We start from the raw sequence: 18,653 nt of genomic DNA, 5'->3' as shown, positions 1-18,653 counted from the left end.
TAAATGACAAAAAAGATATTTAGAAACTTAAAAATAAATCATACTCATTTGACTACTAAATTTGCAGGAAAAAAAAAAATCAAAAGCAGAGACCGCATAGTTTCATGTAAATTTCAAACAGAAAAAGAAAAATCCCTGAAGTGTGGAACTTTTCTCAATAGGTTTGCAATTTGCATGAATATTGAAGTATTACCAAAATTCCTTTAAGAAAAAAGTATTTTCATATCTCTTGATGATTTTAGAAAAATCCACAACTAGAAACGAATCCCCTATGTAAATTACTTTTTTCTAAAAAGGTGAACTAAAACTAGCATAAAACATAAAATCTACCACTACAATTTTTTTTTTTCGAGACTTAGTAACATGTTATGTTCTTCGATAATGTTAGTAGTAAAATCTTGCCAATTGCACCGGAACAGGTTAATATCATATATAAAAAAAATATCATACTTCAATTTGAATTGAATTGAACAGAAAATTAACCATTAAACATGGAACGACGAAAAATTAAGGCTGAATCGATCATAAAACAGTATAATAACAGATGCAAGGACAAAGTACTTGTCTCCGCATATTTTTAAACCACAACAATACCTTATAATAACATTAGCTAGTAATATTAACAACAACTCTAAAAAAACGAATCACGAAATTTATTCTGAATTTTAAGGAACTCACCACAAGGAGAGGAATGAGACTCAGAAATCCATCGTTGCCAGTATTTTCTGCATGAATCCTTACGGATCTTTTCATCATTGTATTTTTGCCCATAAGAACAACAGATTCTCCACGTAACCCTTTTCGAACATTTTGCAACTGTGTTGAACCAACATTATCAGCATTGACTATCAAAATTTGGTTGTACAAATCAAGATATTTGCACAATTTTTGGTCGTATGCAACTTTCTTTTGTGTTTTTGTTAGTTTCACTGCCATTGCTAATAACTCTTAGAGAAAATATATGGGGTTTCTTGAGGAGGAAACCCTAATAAAGTAGTGGAAGTACAAAAAGTAAAACCCTAGAACTAAATGTCAGGTTTATATAATTTTTTTAATTTTGGTAGACGTGGGAGTGGGTGACGTAACCGCCTTTGAGGTGGGAGTGCAAAAATATTTTTATTTTATTTTTGGAAATTTGGAGAAGTCGTTACAGTTACAAACACAATCAAGAAGTCAAAACAAATAAAATCCATTTTCCTCTTTTACTCGGTATACTCCTCTCCTTCAACAAATCTTTTTTTTATTTAAAAAAAAAAAAAAGACTATTAGCATGTTTCAGCTTTTAAAATCAGCTTATTTTGAAAAGTTTTTTTTTTTTAAAAGTGCTTTTCAAGAAAATACTTTTGACAAAAAAACAGTTTGTGTTAGGCCAATTAATTTTAAAAGCACTTTTCAACAGTAATTAGTGTTTGGCCAAACTTTTAAAAAGTGCTTCTAAGTGTATTTTCTCAAAAGTGCTTTTCAAAAAAGTGTTTTTTGGCAAAAACTATTTTTTTAGCTTATGAAAACTGATTCTGCTTCTGCTCCTCCTCATAAGCACTTATTTTTTCCCAAAAACTTAGCCAAACACCTCACTTTTTTTTAAAATAAGCACTTATTGAAAAAAATAATTACTTTTGGAGAAAAATAAATTTGACCAAATAGGCTATGTGTAAGTAGTAAGTACACACGAATCAAACTCCTTGAGATTCTCGAACCAAAAAGAAAAGGAATCCTTGAGATTTTATATTTATCACATACATACCTACCGACTTAACTTATGTGAAGTGTGTTGGATTTTACACATATAATTACTATATATAAAGGGCAATGTAATGCGTTTTGTAGTACTTAGTTACATTGTAACTATTTAGTTGGCCCAATTAAATTAGTTTGCTCGTTTAAATTGTCCTTAGAGTTGTTATTTATTACTTCATGTATCAAAGTATATTCCAATAAATCAAGATACTTTGAAACTCTTTTTGATAGCATATCTTTTTTCTATCTCTTATTTTTGCCCCTACTTTATGTTGGGATCGAAATAATCAGGGCGTCATGCGGAAGCTAATAATTGCAAACCTTGAACGGCGATAAATCAGATGACAAATAAAACTATACTAAAAAGGCATAATATTATGATATGATTTGGTCAATTGACCTACATATTATAAAATTAATATAAAACATATTCTAAACCTATTGAGAGAATAAATCTCCCCCTAAGCAAAACTCTATAAAGGACTACATTGTGGAAGCTATTGTATTCTCTAGTTGTGAGAAGGAGGTCTTCAATTTATAGATGTCCAAGACTTTTCCTCCAAGAAATGGGTTACTCACATATGGAAGATTTGTATTTTTCTTTTGGAAAAAGTAAAATCAATTATGGTAAACTCCTTGTCCTTCCTTCAAGAAAAGGTAAAATCCAAATATGGTAAGAAAATCAGGGCAAAACCCTAACAAATCTCCCCTTTTTGCCTGGATTTTCTTGACAAAACTTGATCTGCCTTCTGCACGAATCTATCACCGCTGCTTGCCATTGTTAAAAATAAGGTTAAAAATATTATGGGTTAAAGATTGGTTTAAAATTATTTTACTTTATTTTTAAAGATGCAGCAGCAGGGATGTTGAAATTATGGTTGAAATTCATCTCCACATATAGTACTCCTAGATAAAATCTTCATTATCGTGAAATTGTTTGCTCTTGATTTGAAATCGCCTTGAATATGTCCTGAACATCGCCGAATCATTGGCTGAACCATTGGCTCTGATACCACTTGTTGGGATCGAAATAATCAGGGCGTCATGCGGAAGCTTATAATTACAAACCTCAAACGATTCGACGATAAATCAGACGACAAGGAAAACTATAAAAAGGACATTGTTATGTGATATGAGTTTGGTCAATTGACCTACACATGATAATACTAATATAAAAAAATATTCTAAAACTATTGAGAGAATAAATCTTCCCTCAAGCAAAACTCTCTAAAGGAGTACATTGTGGATGCTGTTGTGTTCTCTAGTTGTGAGAAGGAGGTCTTCAATTTATAGATGAACAAGACTTTTCCTCCCAGAAAAGGGTTACTCAAATATGGAAGATTTGTATTTTCCTTTTGGAAAAAGTAAAATCAATTATGGTAAACTCTTTGCCCTTCCTTCAAGAAAAGGTAAAATCCAAATATGGTAAGAAAATCAGGGCAAAACCCTAACACTTTAGTTCATTTTTTGTAACGAGCCGTCTGGTCGTTATTTAATATTCCACGAACCCGTGCCCAATCTAGGTCTAGGGTCGTGAATAATAAGCTCTATGGTGTGATTTAAGGGTTAAGAGTGGGAATAACCAATTTCGGGATGAATTAGAAAACAGTGGGCCAGGGAAGGACACGGACCTCTATAGCGGTCAAGGTACCGCCATAGCGGCATTTCGACCGCCGTAGCGGTCCACGCGGAATAGTGACCGCGTTTTTGGTCACTTAGTTTATTTTTCTCTCCTTTTTCAATAAAAGACTCCCAAGGGCTGCTCTGAGGGTTTCATATGAAAGAAAACCCTTGTACTAAGAAAAAAAGACCCTTCTAATTTCCTCCCCACCACTCTCTACGACTAGTACCTCTCATGGATTCGGATGAAAGCTAGGAAGACGAGCAATTTATGGAGATTCAATTAGCTGTTCGTCAACGAGGTAGGTTATGGTTTACTTGAGTTAGACTTTGATTAGTGAATCGTATATACTGTTAGAGTTGACGGGAGACTGCATGATTAGGTCTTCGGACACGGAGTTGGGGTGAACATATCCTATAACATAACTAAAATTTTATGTAAATGGTAGCTAGTGGTAACAACGAATGGTTATTAATGAGGGTACTATCATCACAGCGGGTATCTTCGTGTTTAATTTATGCATCCCTAGAAGTGGGTGATTAAATCGTCTTTATTTCCCATATATTGAATTATTCTCATGGATATCTTTCTTGTAAATAAGAAATTTTTATTGAGAGGTCCAAGTAAGTCGGACTGGCATGACGCCCATCAAGGGCATGATTTATGACTTGTTTGATTTATTGCATCATCATATCACATTGCACAGGTTCTGAAGAAATACAGGTAGCCGGAAAGACTGAGTATGGGAAATTGCGTTATTTGGTCCTTTGGCGGTTGAGTTGGATACGAGTATTCTATGTGATATGGATCCGCGTCCGAGGTTCTTTTCGGAGTGGAGGATTTATGGCTCGGGTCCTATGAGTGGATCTGGAACGAGTGGTACATGGACACCATAGGTCCCCTGGAGGTCATGACTATTGAGCTATGACATCAATTAGCATGTATGTACAGTGTGTTTGGGCCCTTGCATCGCATTCCACCACACTATTTTATGTTATGCACGTGTGGACTACTGCCATTGGTATTGTTTATTTAGCTTTATGATTTACGTGAGATTGTGTGTGGAAGGGTGTTTAATATAAGATAAATGTAGTGGCGGACTTTCAAATAGCGAACCCTTCCCTAGGGTATCGTATGGTAGTGAGTAAAATTAAGTATGTGAACTTTACGGACAATTAAGGGTTGGAATTAGAGGGTATGATAAGCGTGGAGACGAGAGCTAATAGGTTGAATGAGAGGAAGGGAACGGTGGTGGTTAAGTAGAATACCCGTAATTCTTGAAAATAAAAGGAGTGAACGCATTGAGAATGGAAAAGTAAGTGGTGAGGGTGTAATAATATTTATTGAGGTTCATTGACTTATCTGTTTATATTATTGACTTTATACTGTGTTGCGTGAACTAATATTATTGACCTATGATGCTTACCAGTACGTGTGGTGTACTGATACTACTCTTGCTACGCCCTTTTTGGGGTGTAGATATGTTGCAAGGTTTAGTTGAATTTCGGCGTGTGGATTTATCAGGCACTCTCCTGCAGCCTTGTCATCTCGCCTGTGCGTAGGTCGGTGTCTTTTTATTTTGTCTTTTTCTTGACAGAGGAGCTTTTATACCTGTCTAGACTAGATTCCGGGGAATTCTTTTCAGTTTTAATATAGTTAAAAATAGAGTCTGTACAAAGCTTTTACTTTAAACATTTGATTTTTCAAAAATTGTGGTCGCAACTGTCTAAAGGTTGGTTTTAGTTGGTAAGGGTTCGCTTACTAGGGTAATAATATAGGTAGGTGCCCGCACGACCAGTGGGTTAGGTCATGACAGTTGGTATCAGAGCCTAGGTTACCGGTCTCACAAGTACAAGAGCAAATGTCTAGTAGAGTCTTATGGAATGGTACGATGACGTTCGTACCCGTCCACAAGAGGCTATAGGGCATCTAGAAGTTTCCTTTCATTCATTCCATCATGCCGCCTCAAATCTGCCGTCTCCTAGTTGGATCCAATTGGTATCTGGATGATCCCAATTGGTATCTTGACGGGCTAATTGGTATCTGTCGATTCCAATTGGTGTCTCTCTATTTTGACGCAAGGAAGATTTTTCGTAGCAGGTGCGTAGTATTTGTGTGAACAAAAGAAACTTCAGTGATAATGTTAGTGTTATAGACTGGGTACTGATTCTGGGAATTTTAGCAAGTTAATAGCGCATTCGTACTAGTAGGTGAAGACCATGTTTTTATGCGCTAATCAGTTAATTAAACCCCTACGCGACCCCACCTAGAGGGCAAAAGTTCCGCCCACTGGCACTGTAGCACCGCTGTAGCGGTACGGGGACCGCTACAGCGGCCTCGCTATAGCGGGCATCGGACCGCTATAGTAGACCCAACATTTCCTCAAGGGTCCGCTATAGCTACATACTCACCGCACCAGTAGCCTTTCCTTCCTACCCTATTTTGCCAACACGTATAATTCATCAACAGACCAAGAAGAAACCAATTTCCAAAGAAAATAATTTCATAAAAGCATCCGCCCAACTAGGGCAATTGTCTTACGAGCACCCTTAAACCGGGGCACCCGCACCAAAACAACAAAATAGAAATTATCCAAACATGCCAAAAACAACCAAAAGCAAGCAAATTGTCTGAACATCAAAGCCCTACAAGGGCAAGTACTAACCAAAGCTGAAAAATAAAAGGGGGGAGGGGGGAGCTCTAAGCCACTCCTCGGCTAGTCGCCTCGTCGCCACCATCCTCCGAGTCACTAGAGTCCTCGCTGCCAAGTTTGGACTTGCTGAGGAAGGAGAACTGGGAGGCATCTCTAGTAGTCACCTTGGGAGGCTTCACCTTCGGGACTAGGGCCTTCAAGAGACTCTTGATGCCTTTCCACATCTTCACAAATAGCTTGTCCCTAGTCCGTCTCTTCTTCTTCTCCTCGTTTAGGTCATCCCGGAGATCCACATGGGCTTGAGACAAGGATCCATAGGCGCCCTGCAAGGCATCCACAGCCTCTCCCATCTTGGTCTGGGTCTCTATGTAACTCTTCATCTGTTTTGTGGTAAAATAACCAGCACCCGCAGCACTACTAGACGACCCGGCCTCCATGAAAAGCCGCGCAAAACCCATCATGGCCGCCTTCATCGCAGCCATATCAGCCTCTATGCGCTCCAGGGTACCCGGGATCTGTGACTGACCACTCCCGCCTTGAGGTCCACCGCTGTCCTCGTCGTCATCCGAGCCAGTCCTCTTTCTTTTGCCCCTGCTCTGTGATCCCTTGACCTTCAATGGGTCAAAGATGACATCGTACTCCACATAGCAGTCCCCAGCCTCCAAAGGCACCCTAGCATTACGGCAAAGATGGGTAATCAGGGCGGGAAACATCAAGCTCGGGCTAGCCTTGGCTACAAAACCCCGCCACTCCTCGATCACCTGCATACCTACATTCACGGGCACACCATCCAGGATGCAAGCCACACAAGGGCCCGTGGGTAAGTGACGTCAGTAGTATTGCTTGAAGGGCGAACCCGCCGGGCAACGAGGTTTAACCACCTCCGGCCCTCAGGAGTAAAGTGTCTACTTTTAATGGCCAAACGGGAGGCAACCCATTTAGCCTTCTTCCTTTTTGATTCTCTCACCAGTATCCTTACCAACCACTCCCCATTTCCTTCAACGTTCTTGGCTCGAAGCTCATCCCGTGGAGGGTTGGGCAGCCCATGAACGACATTTATGGCCTCAGCACCCACTTTTATGACGACCTCTCGGATAGTAATCTGCTGCTCCGGAATAGTCCAATCCACAGTAGGGAGCATAGAATACAACTCCCTGACCCAGTTACAGTTAACATCCCCGGGCTCCTCGACTAACGGACCCCAACGAATGTGGTGTAGAGTCTGATAGAATTTCGAGGCCAGCTTCTTAATCCGGTCTATAATAAAAGCCCGCTCATGAAGCAGACCCTTGGTCCGCTGTTCCATGAAACGCCTCTTACAAGCATTGTTGGGGAATTTGACATATGCTGGAGGAACTGGGGGTTGTTATCCTTGTTGTCCTTGACCCGCCATAGTAAATCGAGAGAGTTAGCCTGAAAAGGTAAAAAAACAAGGTTAGAATAGTGTGGTACAAAGAGTTAGTGGTGATATCCCATGCATGAAATAGTAGAAAAATCTTAAAATTCATTTCTGCCTAAAGCAGCTCCGTGCGGCAGCGGTAGGGCCGCTGCAGCGAAGCCGCTATAGCGGTAAGAGGGCCGCTACAGAGGGCAAGGCATCACCAAAGCGGAGCCTCGTCGTTGTAGCGGCCTCGCTATAGCGAGCAGGTCATCGCTATAGCAGCCACCTCCCAAATTAGAAGGGCCGCTCCCAGCGATGGTTCCATCGCTACAACGGTACAGCTGTAACGGTTGAAGGACCGCCATAGCGGGCCCGTCTTCTCCAGTCCAAAAATTCCTACCCCAACCTTTTGCAAACCCAAAATTTTCATCATGATTTTCCCATTTTTGTCAAGGATCAATTAGTATGATAGCATGCATGACTTTTACAACTTTTTCTACCCTATTTCAACTACCATGGTTACCAAATTTTGAGCAAAAACATAAAAAAATTGCACCACTACAAAACATTCCACCCCAACATAAAACTACCCCATATTTAGCAGATCTTCAGTGTAAAGTGTTGCTAAAATATTATAAACGTGAAATAACCCTCCATGATCCAAGAAACTGCCCTCCCCAAGAACCAAAAACCCATTTTTGTCTAGAAAATCGAATTTCTTCCTAATCTAGCAAGTTAAGAGTGAAAATTTCAAAACAGAAAGCCATAGACAAGTTATAGGATAGTGAGAGAGAGCACATACCTTGAAATGGCGAGAGATCTGCAGACTTGGCAAGAAAAGTGAACTTTAGGGTGTAGGGGAAACCCTTATTTTCTTATCTGTTTTGGGTAGTGTTTTGGGAAATAGAAGGGGTTATGGTGGTTATAAGGGAGTGGGGAGGGAGATGAGGGGGTTGAGTAATCTATAAGGGGGAAGAATTTTAGTAGGGAGAAGGGAAGTTTTCGTGTATGGGGGATAAGTGGGAAGTGGGAGGGGTGAACTTAGTTCACCCCATTTATTTTGTTTCTAGCCGATGACCGCTGCGGGCGACGATTCGACCGCTATAGCGGTGGCCTTGGAAATTTTTATTTTCTTTTGTTCTGTGTCAAAGAATTTCCTTGCCCCTATGTCGATAGCTCAAAATCCCATCTCCTATGGTGTAGGGCCCAGGAAAGTGACCCTTACCTCACCCCACCTCGTTCGGGGATGAACGATAGTTTAATTGATATCTGATGTAATGACCCGTCCGGTCATTATTTAATATTTCGCAAACCCGTGCCCAATCTAGGTTAGGGTTGTGAATAATAAGCTCTATGGTGTGATTTAAGGGTTAAGAGAAGGAAAAATCAATCAAGGGACCGCCATAGCGGTACCGCTATAGCGGCATTTCGACTGCCGCAGCAGTCCACGGGGAATAGTGATCACGTTTTTGGTCAATTAGTTTATTTTTCTCTCATTTTTCAATAAAAGACTCCCAAGGACTGCTCCTAGGGTTCCATATTGTTACACCTTGAAAAACTCTCCGTTGATGCACAGTGAGTAGACTAACGAAGGACACGAAATATTCAATATTTCAATAAGTAAGAAATAGCATTTGATGACCCTAATTGAGATTTCAAAGACATTCAAGGTAAGAGAAGAAAGTTGCCAAGGAAGGCAAGGTATACGTTATGTATCAAAAAGGATTTACGAGTACCGAATTAATGATGACTTAATGATATTTTGGAGAAGAGTTATAACATCCCTTAGATTGTTAATGAGGTTCTAAACAAGTGTTAAGAAGGTTCCATAAGGATTGGAGATCAAACGAGTCGACGAGATCGAATTCGGAGAAACTAGGCATTATACGGCCCAACATACTGGCTGTATAAAATATACTGGCCGTATAAAATATACTGGCCGTATGTTAGGCCGTATATTCAGGCCAGATTTCCAGCCTCACTGGACCAAATCTACGGCCAGACGTACGGTCAGTATAAATTATACGGACCGTATGTTGGTCCGTAGAATTTGGTCGGGACAGATTGTGTATTATTAATAAGAGACCAAGTTCATTTCATTTCATTTCCTCTTCACTCGCCTTCTCTCTAGAACTCTCTAGAACATTCTCCATACCTCTCCTACAAGAATTCAAGAGATAATAATGATCAACTCCTTCAAACCAAGAGAATCAAGTGTAAGAAACTCATCAAAGCTCATCCAAGACAAGAAATCCAAGTGAAGGTGGAACTAGGGTTTTGCTCAAGTGAAGTGTTTCCAACCAAGGTCCATTTCTACACCATCTAAGGTAAGTTTTATGGTCTTTCCATGTTGTTTGAGGTATTGAGAGGTTGAAAGACTTGGATTGTAGAAGGAAATAGAAAATGGGTCATGAATGTTGAGAATAGTGAAATTTTTGAGTAGTAGCTTGGATTGAGTCATGATTCTTGATATGTTGTGATTATGATTATGTTATAAATGACATTTAGAACATGGGATAGACATTGTATATGATTGAACGTAATAGTGTGCTATGACCATGGATATGGATGATTTGAAGTGAATTGGAAAATATGGATAATGTAGGTGAATAAAGACTATTATTATGATGTTCTGAAGGTTATTATTGATGTTTGGGAGTTGCTATATGATATGGAGGAAGTCCTATAAATAAAGGAGATGCTGTCTAATTTTCTCTAGCTTTAGTCAAGTATGCTAAGCTATCGATTTTCTAATGTTAGTATAACTCTAATGAAGGTGGAAACGTGAACATTGAAGGAGAATGTTCAAGCGATAGAATAGTCGAACAAAAAGGTATGTAAGGCTAACCCTTCTTTCGATAAGGCATAGTTCTTTGGCCATATATCTATTCTTTCATGAGCCTATGATGTCCTCCAAATGATTCTATCTCTAAAGCTACTAAATCTCACGATTCTCGTTGTGTTACGATTCTATGAAATTCCTTATATAATGAGTGATCCTCTAAGGATAGATGTAATGAAACGATGATAGTAATGATGTCAAAGATGCTTATGGGCTCTCATGTATATGTTTCTATGTATGGCTATTATGTAACACCGAGCTTATATGGTCGGGTATGATATGTATTGCGCGTGCACCACTGCAGTTGGGTACGGATAACCTTGAGCCTTGGTAGGTCCAGGTATGTATAATCACCGAGCCTTGTCATGGCCGGGTATATGAAACACCGATCCTTCATGGTCGGGTATGCTATGAATATGAATATGTAAATGAATATGAATACGATTATGAATATGAATATGGGTATGAAAATGTAAATGAGTGCGGATATGAATACGGATATGGATATGAATGTATGTACACAATCACGCATTAGAAATGGAAGATGCCTATGAAAAGCAAGTAAGTGTTTATGACGATGGTTCTACTACCTCCCTTCTTATGCTATTTCTTATGTTGTCTATTATGCTTTTATAATGATGTTGATCATGCTTTACATACTCAGTACATTCTTCGTACTGACGTCCTTTTGTTTGTGGACGCTGCGTCATGCCTGTGTGGCCGGGGCAGACGAGCTTGATCCATAGCTTTATTACTCGAGGACTACGTAGCGGAGCTCTATTTCATTCGGAGCTACGCTTTTGGTATCTATTCTTTTGTGTACATACTTATGGGCATGGCGGGGTCCCCGTCCCGCCTTATATGATATGACACGCTCTCATGGCTCGTAGACATGTATATATGGTTAGATGTATTTGGCCTTGTCGGCCTATATTTTGGACATCATTTTGTTAGCCTCGTCGGCTTATGTGCATTGTTGTGGGCATAGTTGTTGATGGTGATATAAATGTATTGTTGCCCAATGGAAATAGTATGAATGATGGATAAAAGTATGATTTAGCTATGTGGCTCACCTAGATGTAAATGTGTATGCACGTTAAGAGGTGCCCGGGTGGGTTAGTACCGGGTACCCGTCATGGCCCTTCGGTTGGGTCATGACACATATGAAAGAAAACCCTTGTACCAAGAAAAAAAAGACCCTTCTAATTTCCTCCCCACCATTCCCTACGACTAGTACCTCTCATGGATTCAGATGAAAGCTGGGAAGACGAGCAATTCATGGAGATTCAATTAGCTGTTCGTCAACGAGGTAGGTTATGGTTTACTTGAGTTAGACTTTGATTAGTGAATCGTATATACTTTTAGAGTTGACGGGAGATTGAATGATTAGGTCTTCGAACACGGAGTTGGGGTAGACATATCCTATAACGTAACTAAAATCTTGTGTAAATGGTAGCTAGGGTAACAATCAAAGGCTATTAATGAGGGTACTATCATCACTAAGGGGTATCTCATGTTTAATTTATGCATCCCTAGGAGTGGGTGATTTTCGTCTTTATTTTCGATTGTATTGAATTATTCATATGGTTATCTTTCTTGAAAATAAGAAATTGTATTGAGAGGTCCGAGTAAGTCGGACTAGCGCAACGCCCATCAAGGGCATGATTTATGACTTGTTGATTTATTGCATCATAGCATTGCATTGCACCGGTTCTGAGGAAATACAGGTAGCAGGAAAGGCTGAGTATGGGAAATTGCGTTATCTGGTCTTTTGGCGGTTGAGTTGGATACAAGTATTCTATGTGATATGGATCCGCGTCCGAGGTTCTTTTCGGAGCGGAGGATTTATAGCTCGGGTCCGAGGAGTGGATCCAGAACGAGTGATACATGGACACCATGGGTCCCCTGCAGGTCATGACTACTGAGCTATGACATCAGTTAGCATGTATGTACAGTGTGTTTGGGCCCTTGCATCGCATTCTGCATTGCACTACATCTCATATTTCTATGTTATGCACGTGTGGACTACTGTCGTTGGTATTGTTTATTTAGCTTTATGATTTACGTGAGATTGTGTATGGAGGGGTGTTTAATATAAGATAAATGTAGTGGCGGACTTTCAAATAGCGAACCCTTCCCTAGGGTATCGTATGGTAGTGAGTAAAATTAAGTAGTTGAACTTTACGAACAATTAAGGGTAAGAATTAGAGGGTATGATAAGCGTGGAGACGAGAGCTAATAGGTTGAATGAGAGGAAGGGAATGGTGGTGGTTAAGTAGAATACCCGTAATTCTTGAAAATAAAAGGAGTGAACAGTTGAGAATGGAAAGGTAAGTGGTGAGGGTGTAATAATCTTTATTGAGGACCTTGAGGTTCATTGACTTATATGTTTATCTTATTGACTTTATACTGTGTTGCGTGAACGAATCTTATCAACCTATGATTCTTACCAGTACGTGTGGTGTACTGATACTACTCTTGCTACGCCCTTTTTGGGGTGTAGATATGTTGCATGGTTTAGTTGAAGTTTCGGCGTGTGGATTTATCAGGCATTCTCCTACAGCCTCGCTCATCTCACTCCAGGCAGAGGCTGGTGTCATTTATTTTGTCTTCCTGTACTGTAGGAGCTCTTGTACCTGTCTGGACTAGATTCCGGGGAATTCTTTTTAGTTTTATTGTAATTAAAAACAGAGTCTGTACAAAGCTTTTACTTTAAATTTGTGATTTTTCAAAGATTGTGGTCGCAACTGTTTAAAGGTTGGGTTTAGTTGGTAAGGGTTCGCCCACTAGGGTAATTATATGGTAGGTGCCCGCACGACCCGTGGGTTGGATCGTGTCATTTTTACTTAGGTTGACACAATCAATTTTGTCAATATAATCATTTTTGAGCACTTTAAAAATGCTAAAAAATTGTTAATAGTGATGATGTCATCTACTAAAAATAACTATGCAGAAAGATAATCTAAAATGGTGATGATAATAACTTTGAAGAACTCATTTGGTACCCGAAGAGTACTCTATCGATCAAATTTTCTTTAGTAATTCTTAAATTATCATTAAATTTCTCTTGATCTTATTTTTAGTATAAAAAAAAAAGTTATTCTGAAAATATAAAATTAGATTTAATGATTTAACATAACTATACAATAGAAAATAAATTTTAAAATGTTTTAACAATTAATAGATTAAAATCTTAGAAAATAAAAGAAAAATAACCTTTAAATTTAATTCAATTTGCTTAATTAAGTGGGATACAAAAGAGAAAAGATGCTTACCAAGTGATCAACTCCTCAATCCCATAATTATTAAATATTGATAATCGCATCTTTCTTTTCTTGCAAACAATTTAATTTGTCAAAAATCATGTAATCCTTAGTTGGTTGAGTAAGGAAATTTTCTTTTAAGAATAAAGCATGAATGAGTTAATGACAAACTAAATCTATTCTTAAACTTTGTTTCAAAGAATTCAATTTATTTTGAATTTCATCTAAACCTAGACTTTAATCACCATATTTGTTTTCGCATAAACCATCGTCACATGAAATTATGAGTAGTTAATCAATGAATAACAAAACATGCTATTCTTACCTCTAACTAGAAATTATATGCTCACAAATCCATAAAATATAAAAAATTCCTTTTCAATTTATAAGTATAGTCAATTTGAAATAATTCTGCATACTTTAAATTATGTTACTAAACATCAAGTTATCTTTGTCTCTTTGATATCTGTTTATCCCAAGCAAACTTGCTTTCTTATAACAATTCTTTTAGTAAATTATCTAATTATATGATCAAAAAATTTCACTAATCAATAATACATGATTAAGAAGCGATCATTTTAAAAGAGTTGTGCCTAAGAAACACACGCAATTTTTTTTTAATTAAAAACATTATGAAGTGCATTATTATTTTGATCTTGGGCCCGGGCTCAGCACGGGCTTCACTCGACTAGTATTCAAAACATGAGCATAAAGTTTAACAAATATATTTTTGAAACTTACTGATATAAAATACGGAAAAGGGTCAAAATTACCCCTGAACTTTGAAAAATAGTTCATCCATACCCTTCGTTATACTTTAGGGCCAATTATCTCTTACTGATTATCTTGTGGGGTCAGTTATACCCTTACATTATGACTATTGCCACGTGGCATCATCGATAGCCTCAAATTATTTTACCCTCAAATAATTTTTTTACCCACTAAAATAACTCAATCCGACCCAAATTTTTTTTTTCAGCAAAAATAATATGGATAATTTTTTCAGCAAAAAAAATAATAATAATTTCGTATTAGTTTGGGCTGGAAAAAATAATAATTTCGTATTAGTGGGTAAAAAATTATTTGAGGGTAAAATAATTTTGAAGAAATGGGATGATGCCACGTGGCAATAGTTACACGAAGGGTATAATTGACCCATAGATAAGCGTAGGGTATAATTGAGCGCAAAGATATAACGAAGGGTATGAATGAACTATTTTTCAAAGTTCAGGGGTAATTTTGGCCCTTTTCCGTATAAAATATGCCACAAACATTTTTATGACTATAAAAATCATATCTTCAAGCGTCATTTTTATGACTATAAAAATCATATCTTTAAGCGTAAAATAAAAAATAAAAAATTAAATTACTTTAAAATTTCGTTATATTGTCCAAAAAAAAAACCAAAAAGTGTATCACTCAAAATAGGATAAACGAGTAAAATTTTACTACGTAGAATTTAAGTACTATTATTGTGCAAACTTCACTTTTTAGTTTTTTCAACGCCACCATTAATTATGAAACGCTTACATAATGTTTCCACATATTATGGAGCGTTTCTTTCTCTTACCTTCTTTGTCTTTGCTTTTAGTTTTCGTTCCTTAATTGTTTCCTTTCAAGACTGATTAGTGATTGGTTAAAATGAACAGTATATTTTATGCTTGCAGCATAAATGGTCTTAATTTAATATAACGATAACAAAAAGATATTTTCTTATTGCAAAAGGATTTGATTATAAAATTTATGGTAATCATTTAACACCTTTCCCATATCAAATAGAACTCTAATAATTTGAGAAGGCGTAAATGAGGCCTAAAAGCAAAGGATTCCTTGTTTCTTCACACATATTATATAGGAAATAATAAAATAAAATTGATACGCAAGACAAAAATTTCAGTTTATATATTAGAATCTGTATGGCCAAATTCTTAGAAAATTAGATCTCCTTTCCAAAAAAAAGAAAATTGTGTTTACTTTGGAGAATATGAGCTTACAGTTTTACTGTTGTGACTTGTGAGGAAGCTGAAATTAAAGTAATAGTTATGCAATCGAAGAATTAAAGTTAGATAAAGAATAATCATCACAAGAAATAGAAGTCGATAGAAAGAATTTCAGTTCTTTGATTACATAGTTCTCATTACAAATATCATTATTGGCAAAGATAAAACAACAAATAGAGCAAATACATTCATAGCAAACAAATTAAATTCAACCCCAACAAACATATAACCAATTTAGTACTTCAGACCCACAGTAGAAGCCCAACACACTAAGCAGCAACACTGTGGAGGACAACAGTCTCAACTGTAAGCCCAGGCCCAAATCCAAAAAGCACACCCCATTCAAGCCCTTCACCAGTAGTTCCTAAGCCTTCTTTTGCAGAGGCCTTTCTCATTTCATCCAAAATAAACAACACACATGCACTTGACATATTTCCATAGTTACTCAACACATCCCTTGTAGCCCTAAGTTTCTCTGGTTTTAGGGCCAACTTTAATTCAACTTGGTCCAAAATCGCAGGCCCACCTGGGTGAGCGATCCAAAATAAAGAGTTCCAATCAGAAATGCCCAGAGGCTGGAATGCTTCCACAAGGCTCTTCTCGATGTTTTTCGAGATCAGCCCAGGAACATCCTTGAGTAAGTGAAATGTAAGCCCAACCTCACGAAGGTGACCATCGATAGCACCTTCACTATCAGGGAGTAGAGTTTGGGCTGCAGAGACAAGCTCAAACAAAGGCCTTTCGACCCCTGGAATTGGGTCTGAGCCCATAATGATTGCGGCTGCCCCATCACCAAAAAGGGCCTGACCAACCAAACTATCCAAGTGAGATTCACTGGGGCCACGGAACGTGACCGCAGTGATCTCAGAGCAAACAACAAGGACTCGAGCGCCCTTGTTGTTCTCAGCCAAGTCCTTGGCTAGCCGGAGTACTGTCCCTCCGGCAAAGCAACCTTGTTGGTACATCATGAGCCGCTTGACTGACGGGCGAAGCCCAAGAAGCTTAGCTAGCTGGTAGTCACACCCGGGCATGTCCACACCACTAGTTGTACAAAAGACCAAATGAGTAATTTTGGACTTGGGCTGACCCCATTCCTTGATGGCCTTTTGGGCTGCCTCTTTACCAAGTTTAGGCACTTCAACAACCACTATGTCTTGCCTAGCATCAAGGGAAGGCGCCATGTATGCACACATATTAGGATTCTCTTTCAATATTTCCTCTGTTAAGTGCATGTACCTCTTCTTAATCATTGACTTTTCACCTGCAAGTATACCAATAAAAAATGTTAAGAAGTCACTAAATCATATAATCAAAACTTAAGAATTAGGAAACAAAAATTACTTAAAAGTACTCAAACTGAATACTATCTTTCTCCTTTAATAAATGCAAACTGAAGTACAAAGTTGGATACTCATCCCTTTATTTAATAATTAATTGTGGTAATTAATACTTTAGAGAACCAAAAAACACACAATTATCGTGAAACCTTGTTTTTATCAAAGCAAGCATAGCATGTAAAAACTCAATAAAGAGAAAGAAAAGAAGAAAACGAAATAAATAAATTTATCAAAATCATGAACGAAATAAATTAATTTATCAAAATCATGAACTTTCTAGTTTTACAGTCATGAGTTTCTCTTTTGTTGGAGGGAAAAAAGGAAATCAATCTGAATTTAGCCATAAATAAATCAGAAATTTCCAGACCATTTGGGCAATTGATTTTTAAAATTGTCTAATCGCAATGCTAGGCAAGGTTAACATGTGTTGACATGTTGTGTTCAACTTATTAAGGAAAAGTAACAAAGGATGTAGTCAATATCACCAGAAGCATCTCACATGGATGCTATTTAAGGAATTAACCTACTAATTAATAAATCATTATATTAATTAAAAAGAAAGAAAAACAAAGTTGATTAATCTTAGTTATTAGCTGAACATTATCTAAAAACACCTCCGCTTATGGAAATTCAATTTGATTTGAGTTGCAACAATTAATCTACAACTCCAACATGCATTACTATTCATAGGCCATGCTATAAAAGGCTCGGAGTACGAGGGTCAAAACACATAATTTTCAGTATGAATTCAGGCATAAACTCTTCAAGTTTTTTAAATAAAACTTCATATTTGAAAAATCACATAAAAAAATATTTGAAAAGCCACATAAGTAGGTGTTTGGCCATAAGAATTATTCACTTTATTCTGGAAATTTTTTTCACTTTTTTCACTTTTCAGCATTTGGCCATAAGAATTCCGAATACAACTTGAAGTTGTATTGCGGAATATCTAAAACTCCAAAAACTTGTTTTTCAAAAAATTTCACTTTTTTACAACTACATTTCACCAAAAACTACAATTTCAAAAACTATGGCCAAACACAACTCCAGCTTCAACTCCAACTCCAAAATTCCAAAAAAAAAAGTGATTTTTTTTTATTTCTATGGACAAACGGGGCCTAATATACTTCAACGCATAATAATTTTGAAAATATTTAAAAGTTCGAGATAATCATAGTCTAACGAGAAATTATTCAACCCCAAATAGTAATAGTGTAACATAAAATGCGACAGAGAAAGCAAAATAACGAGGAAAGAGGTTTATCTTACACATGCGCTTAAATTTCTCCTTCAGCTCAGTCTTGTGCTCGCTATCAGTGATACGGAAATAATAATCAGGGTAAGTGCTTTGATCAACACAGTTGGAAGGTGTGGCTGTTCCAATGGCCATGACAGTGGCTGGACCCTCGGCACGTTGCGCCTTACGATACTCCTCCACGGTGACCATTTTCGCTGGAAAAAATGGTTGATATGCTAGCTAGGATTCTTTTAGGTGTCTAGTGATATTCTCTAAGGCTATTGTAGTTGTAGTAGTACGTGAAGAAGAGTGATATAACTGTCTGTGGTTTTTGCATGGGGGTTTGTATCATTTATTTATATGCGAATCCCAAAAGGAGAATGGTAGATTGAGATCACGTACGTCAACAACTAGGGCACGTGACATTTATTTTTATTTTCCTTTACAAGAGCTTAGCAAACTTTCTACGCAAATGTTGGTAGTACCTACTTCTGAAGATCTATGGTCATAGATTTTAGTCAATTTTGGTGAAACCAAATGAATGGTCTTGATCATTCTTACATAAGATTTCTGTTACTTCTA

The 18,653-nt window shown here is 37.6% G+C and overlaps 2 protein-coding genes across 3 annotated transcripts in view; both read right to left on the bottom strand.

Annotated features, from left to right (window-relative positions):
• Window positions 1–978, bottom strand: part of LOC132046324 (large ribosomal subunit protein uL10-like) — a 69,412-nt gene extending 68,434 nt beyond the window's left edge. For both annotated transcript variants that reach the window (XM_059436921.1, XM_059436929.1), the window contains exon 1: window positions 679–978. In XM_059436921.1, the coding sequence (XP_059292904.1) occupies window positions 679–936 (258 nt within the window). In that variant the 5' untranslated portion in view covers window positions 937–978. The remainder of the gene's footprint in view (window positions 1–678) is intronic.
• A 14,619-nt stretch (window positions 979–15,597) lies between these two features.
• LOC132046307 (chalcone synthase 1B) lies at window positions 15,598–18,410 on the bottom strand. Its single transcript, XM_059436896.1, has 2 exons — window positions 18,104–18,410; window positions 15,598–16,758 (listed from the first exon to the last, which is right to left on the bottom strand). Exons 1-2 carry the CDS (start codon window positions 18,279–18,281, stop codon window positions 15,767–15,769), a joined length of 1,170 nt encoding a protein of 389 aa, XP_059292879.1. The 5' UTR covers window positions 18,282–18,410; the 3' UTR covers window positions 15,598–15,766.
• Window positions 18,411–18,653: the final 243 nt, after the last annotated feature.

The sequence above is a fragment of the Lycium ferocissimum genome, chromosome 1 (assembly GCF_029784015.1).
Source record: "Lycium ferocissimum isolate CSIRO_LF1 chromosome 1, AGI_CSIRO_Lferr_CH_V1, whole genome shotgun sequence".
NCBI classification, from domain to species: domain Eukaryota; kingdom Viridiplantae; phylum Streptophyta; class Magnoliopsida; order Solanales; family Solanaceae; genus Lycium; species Lycium ferocissimum.
This window is presented reverse-complemented; position numbering and strand designations above follow the sequence as displayed.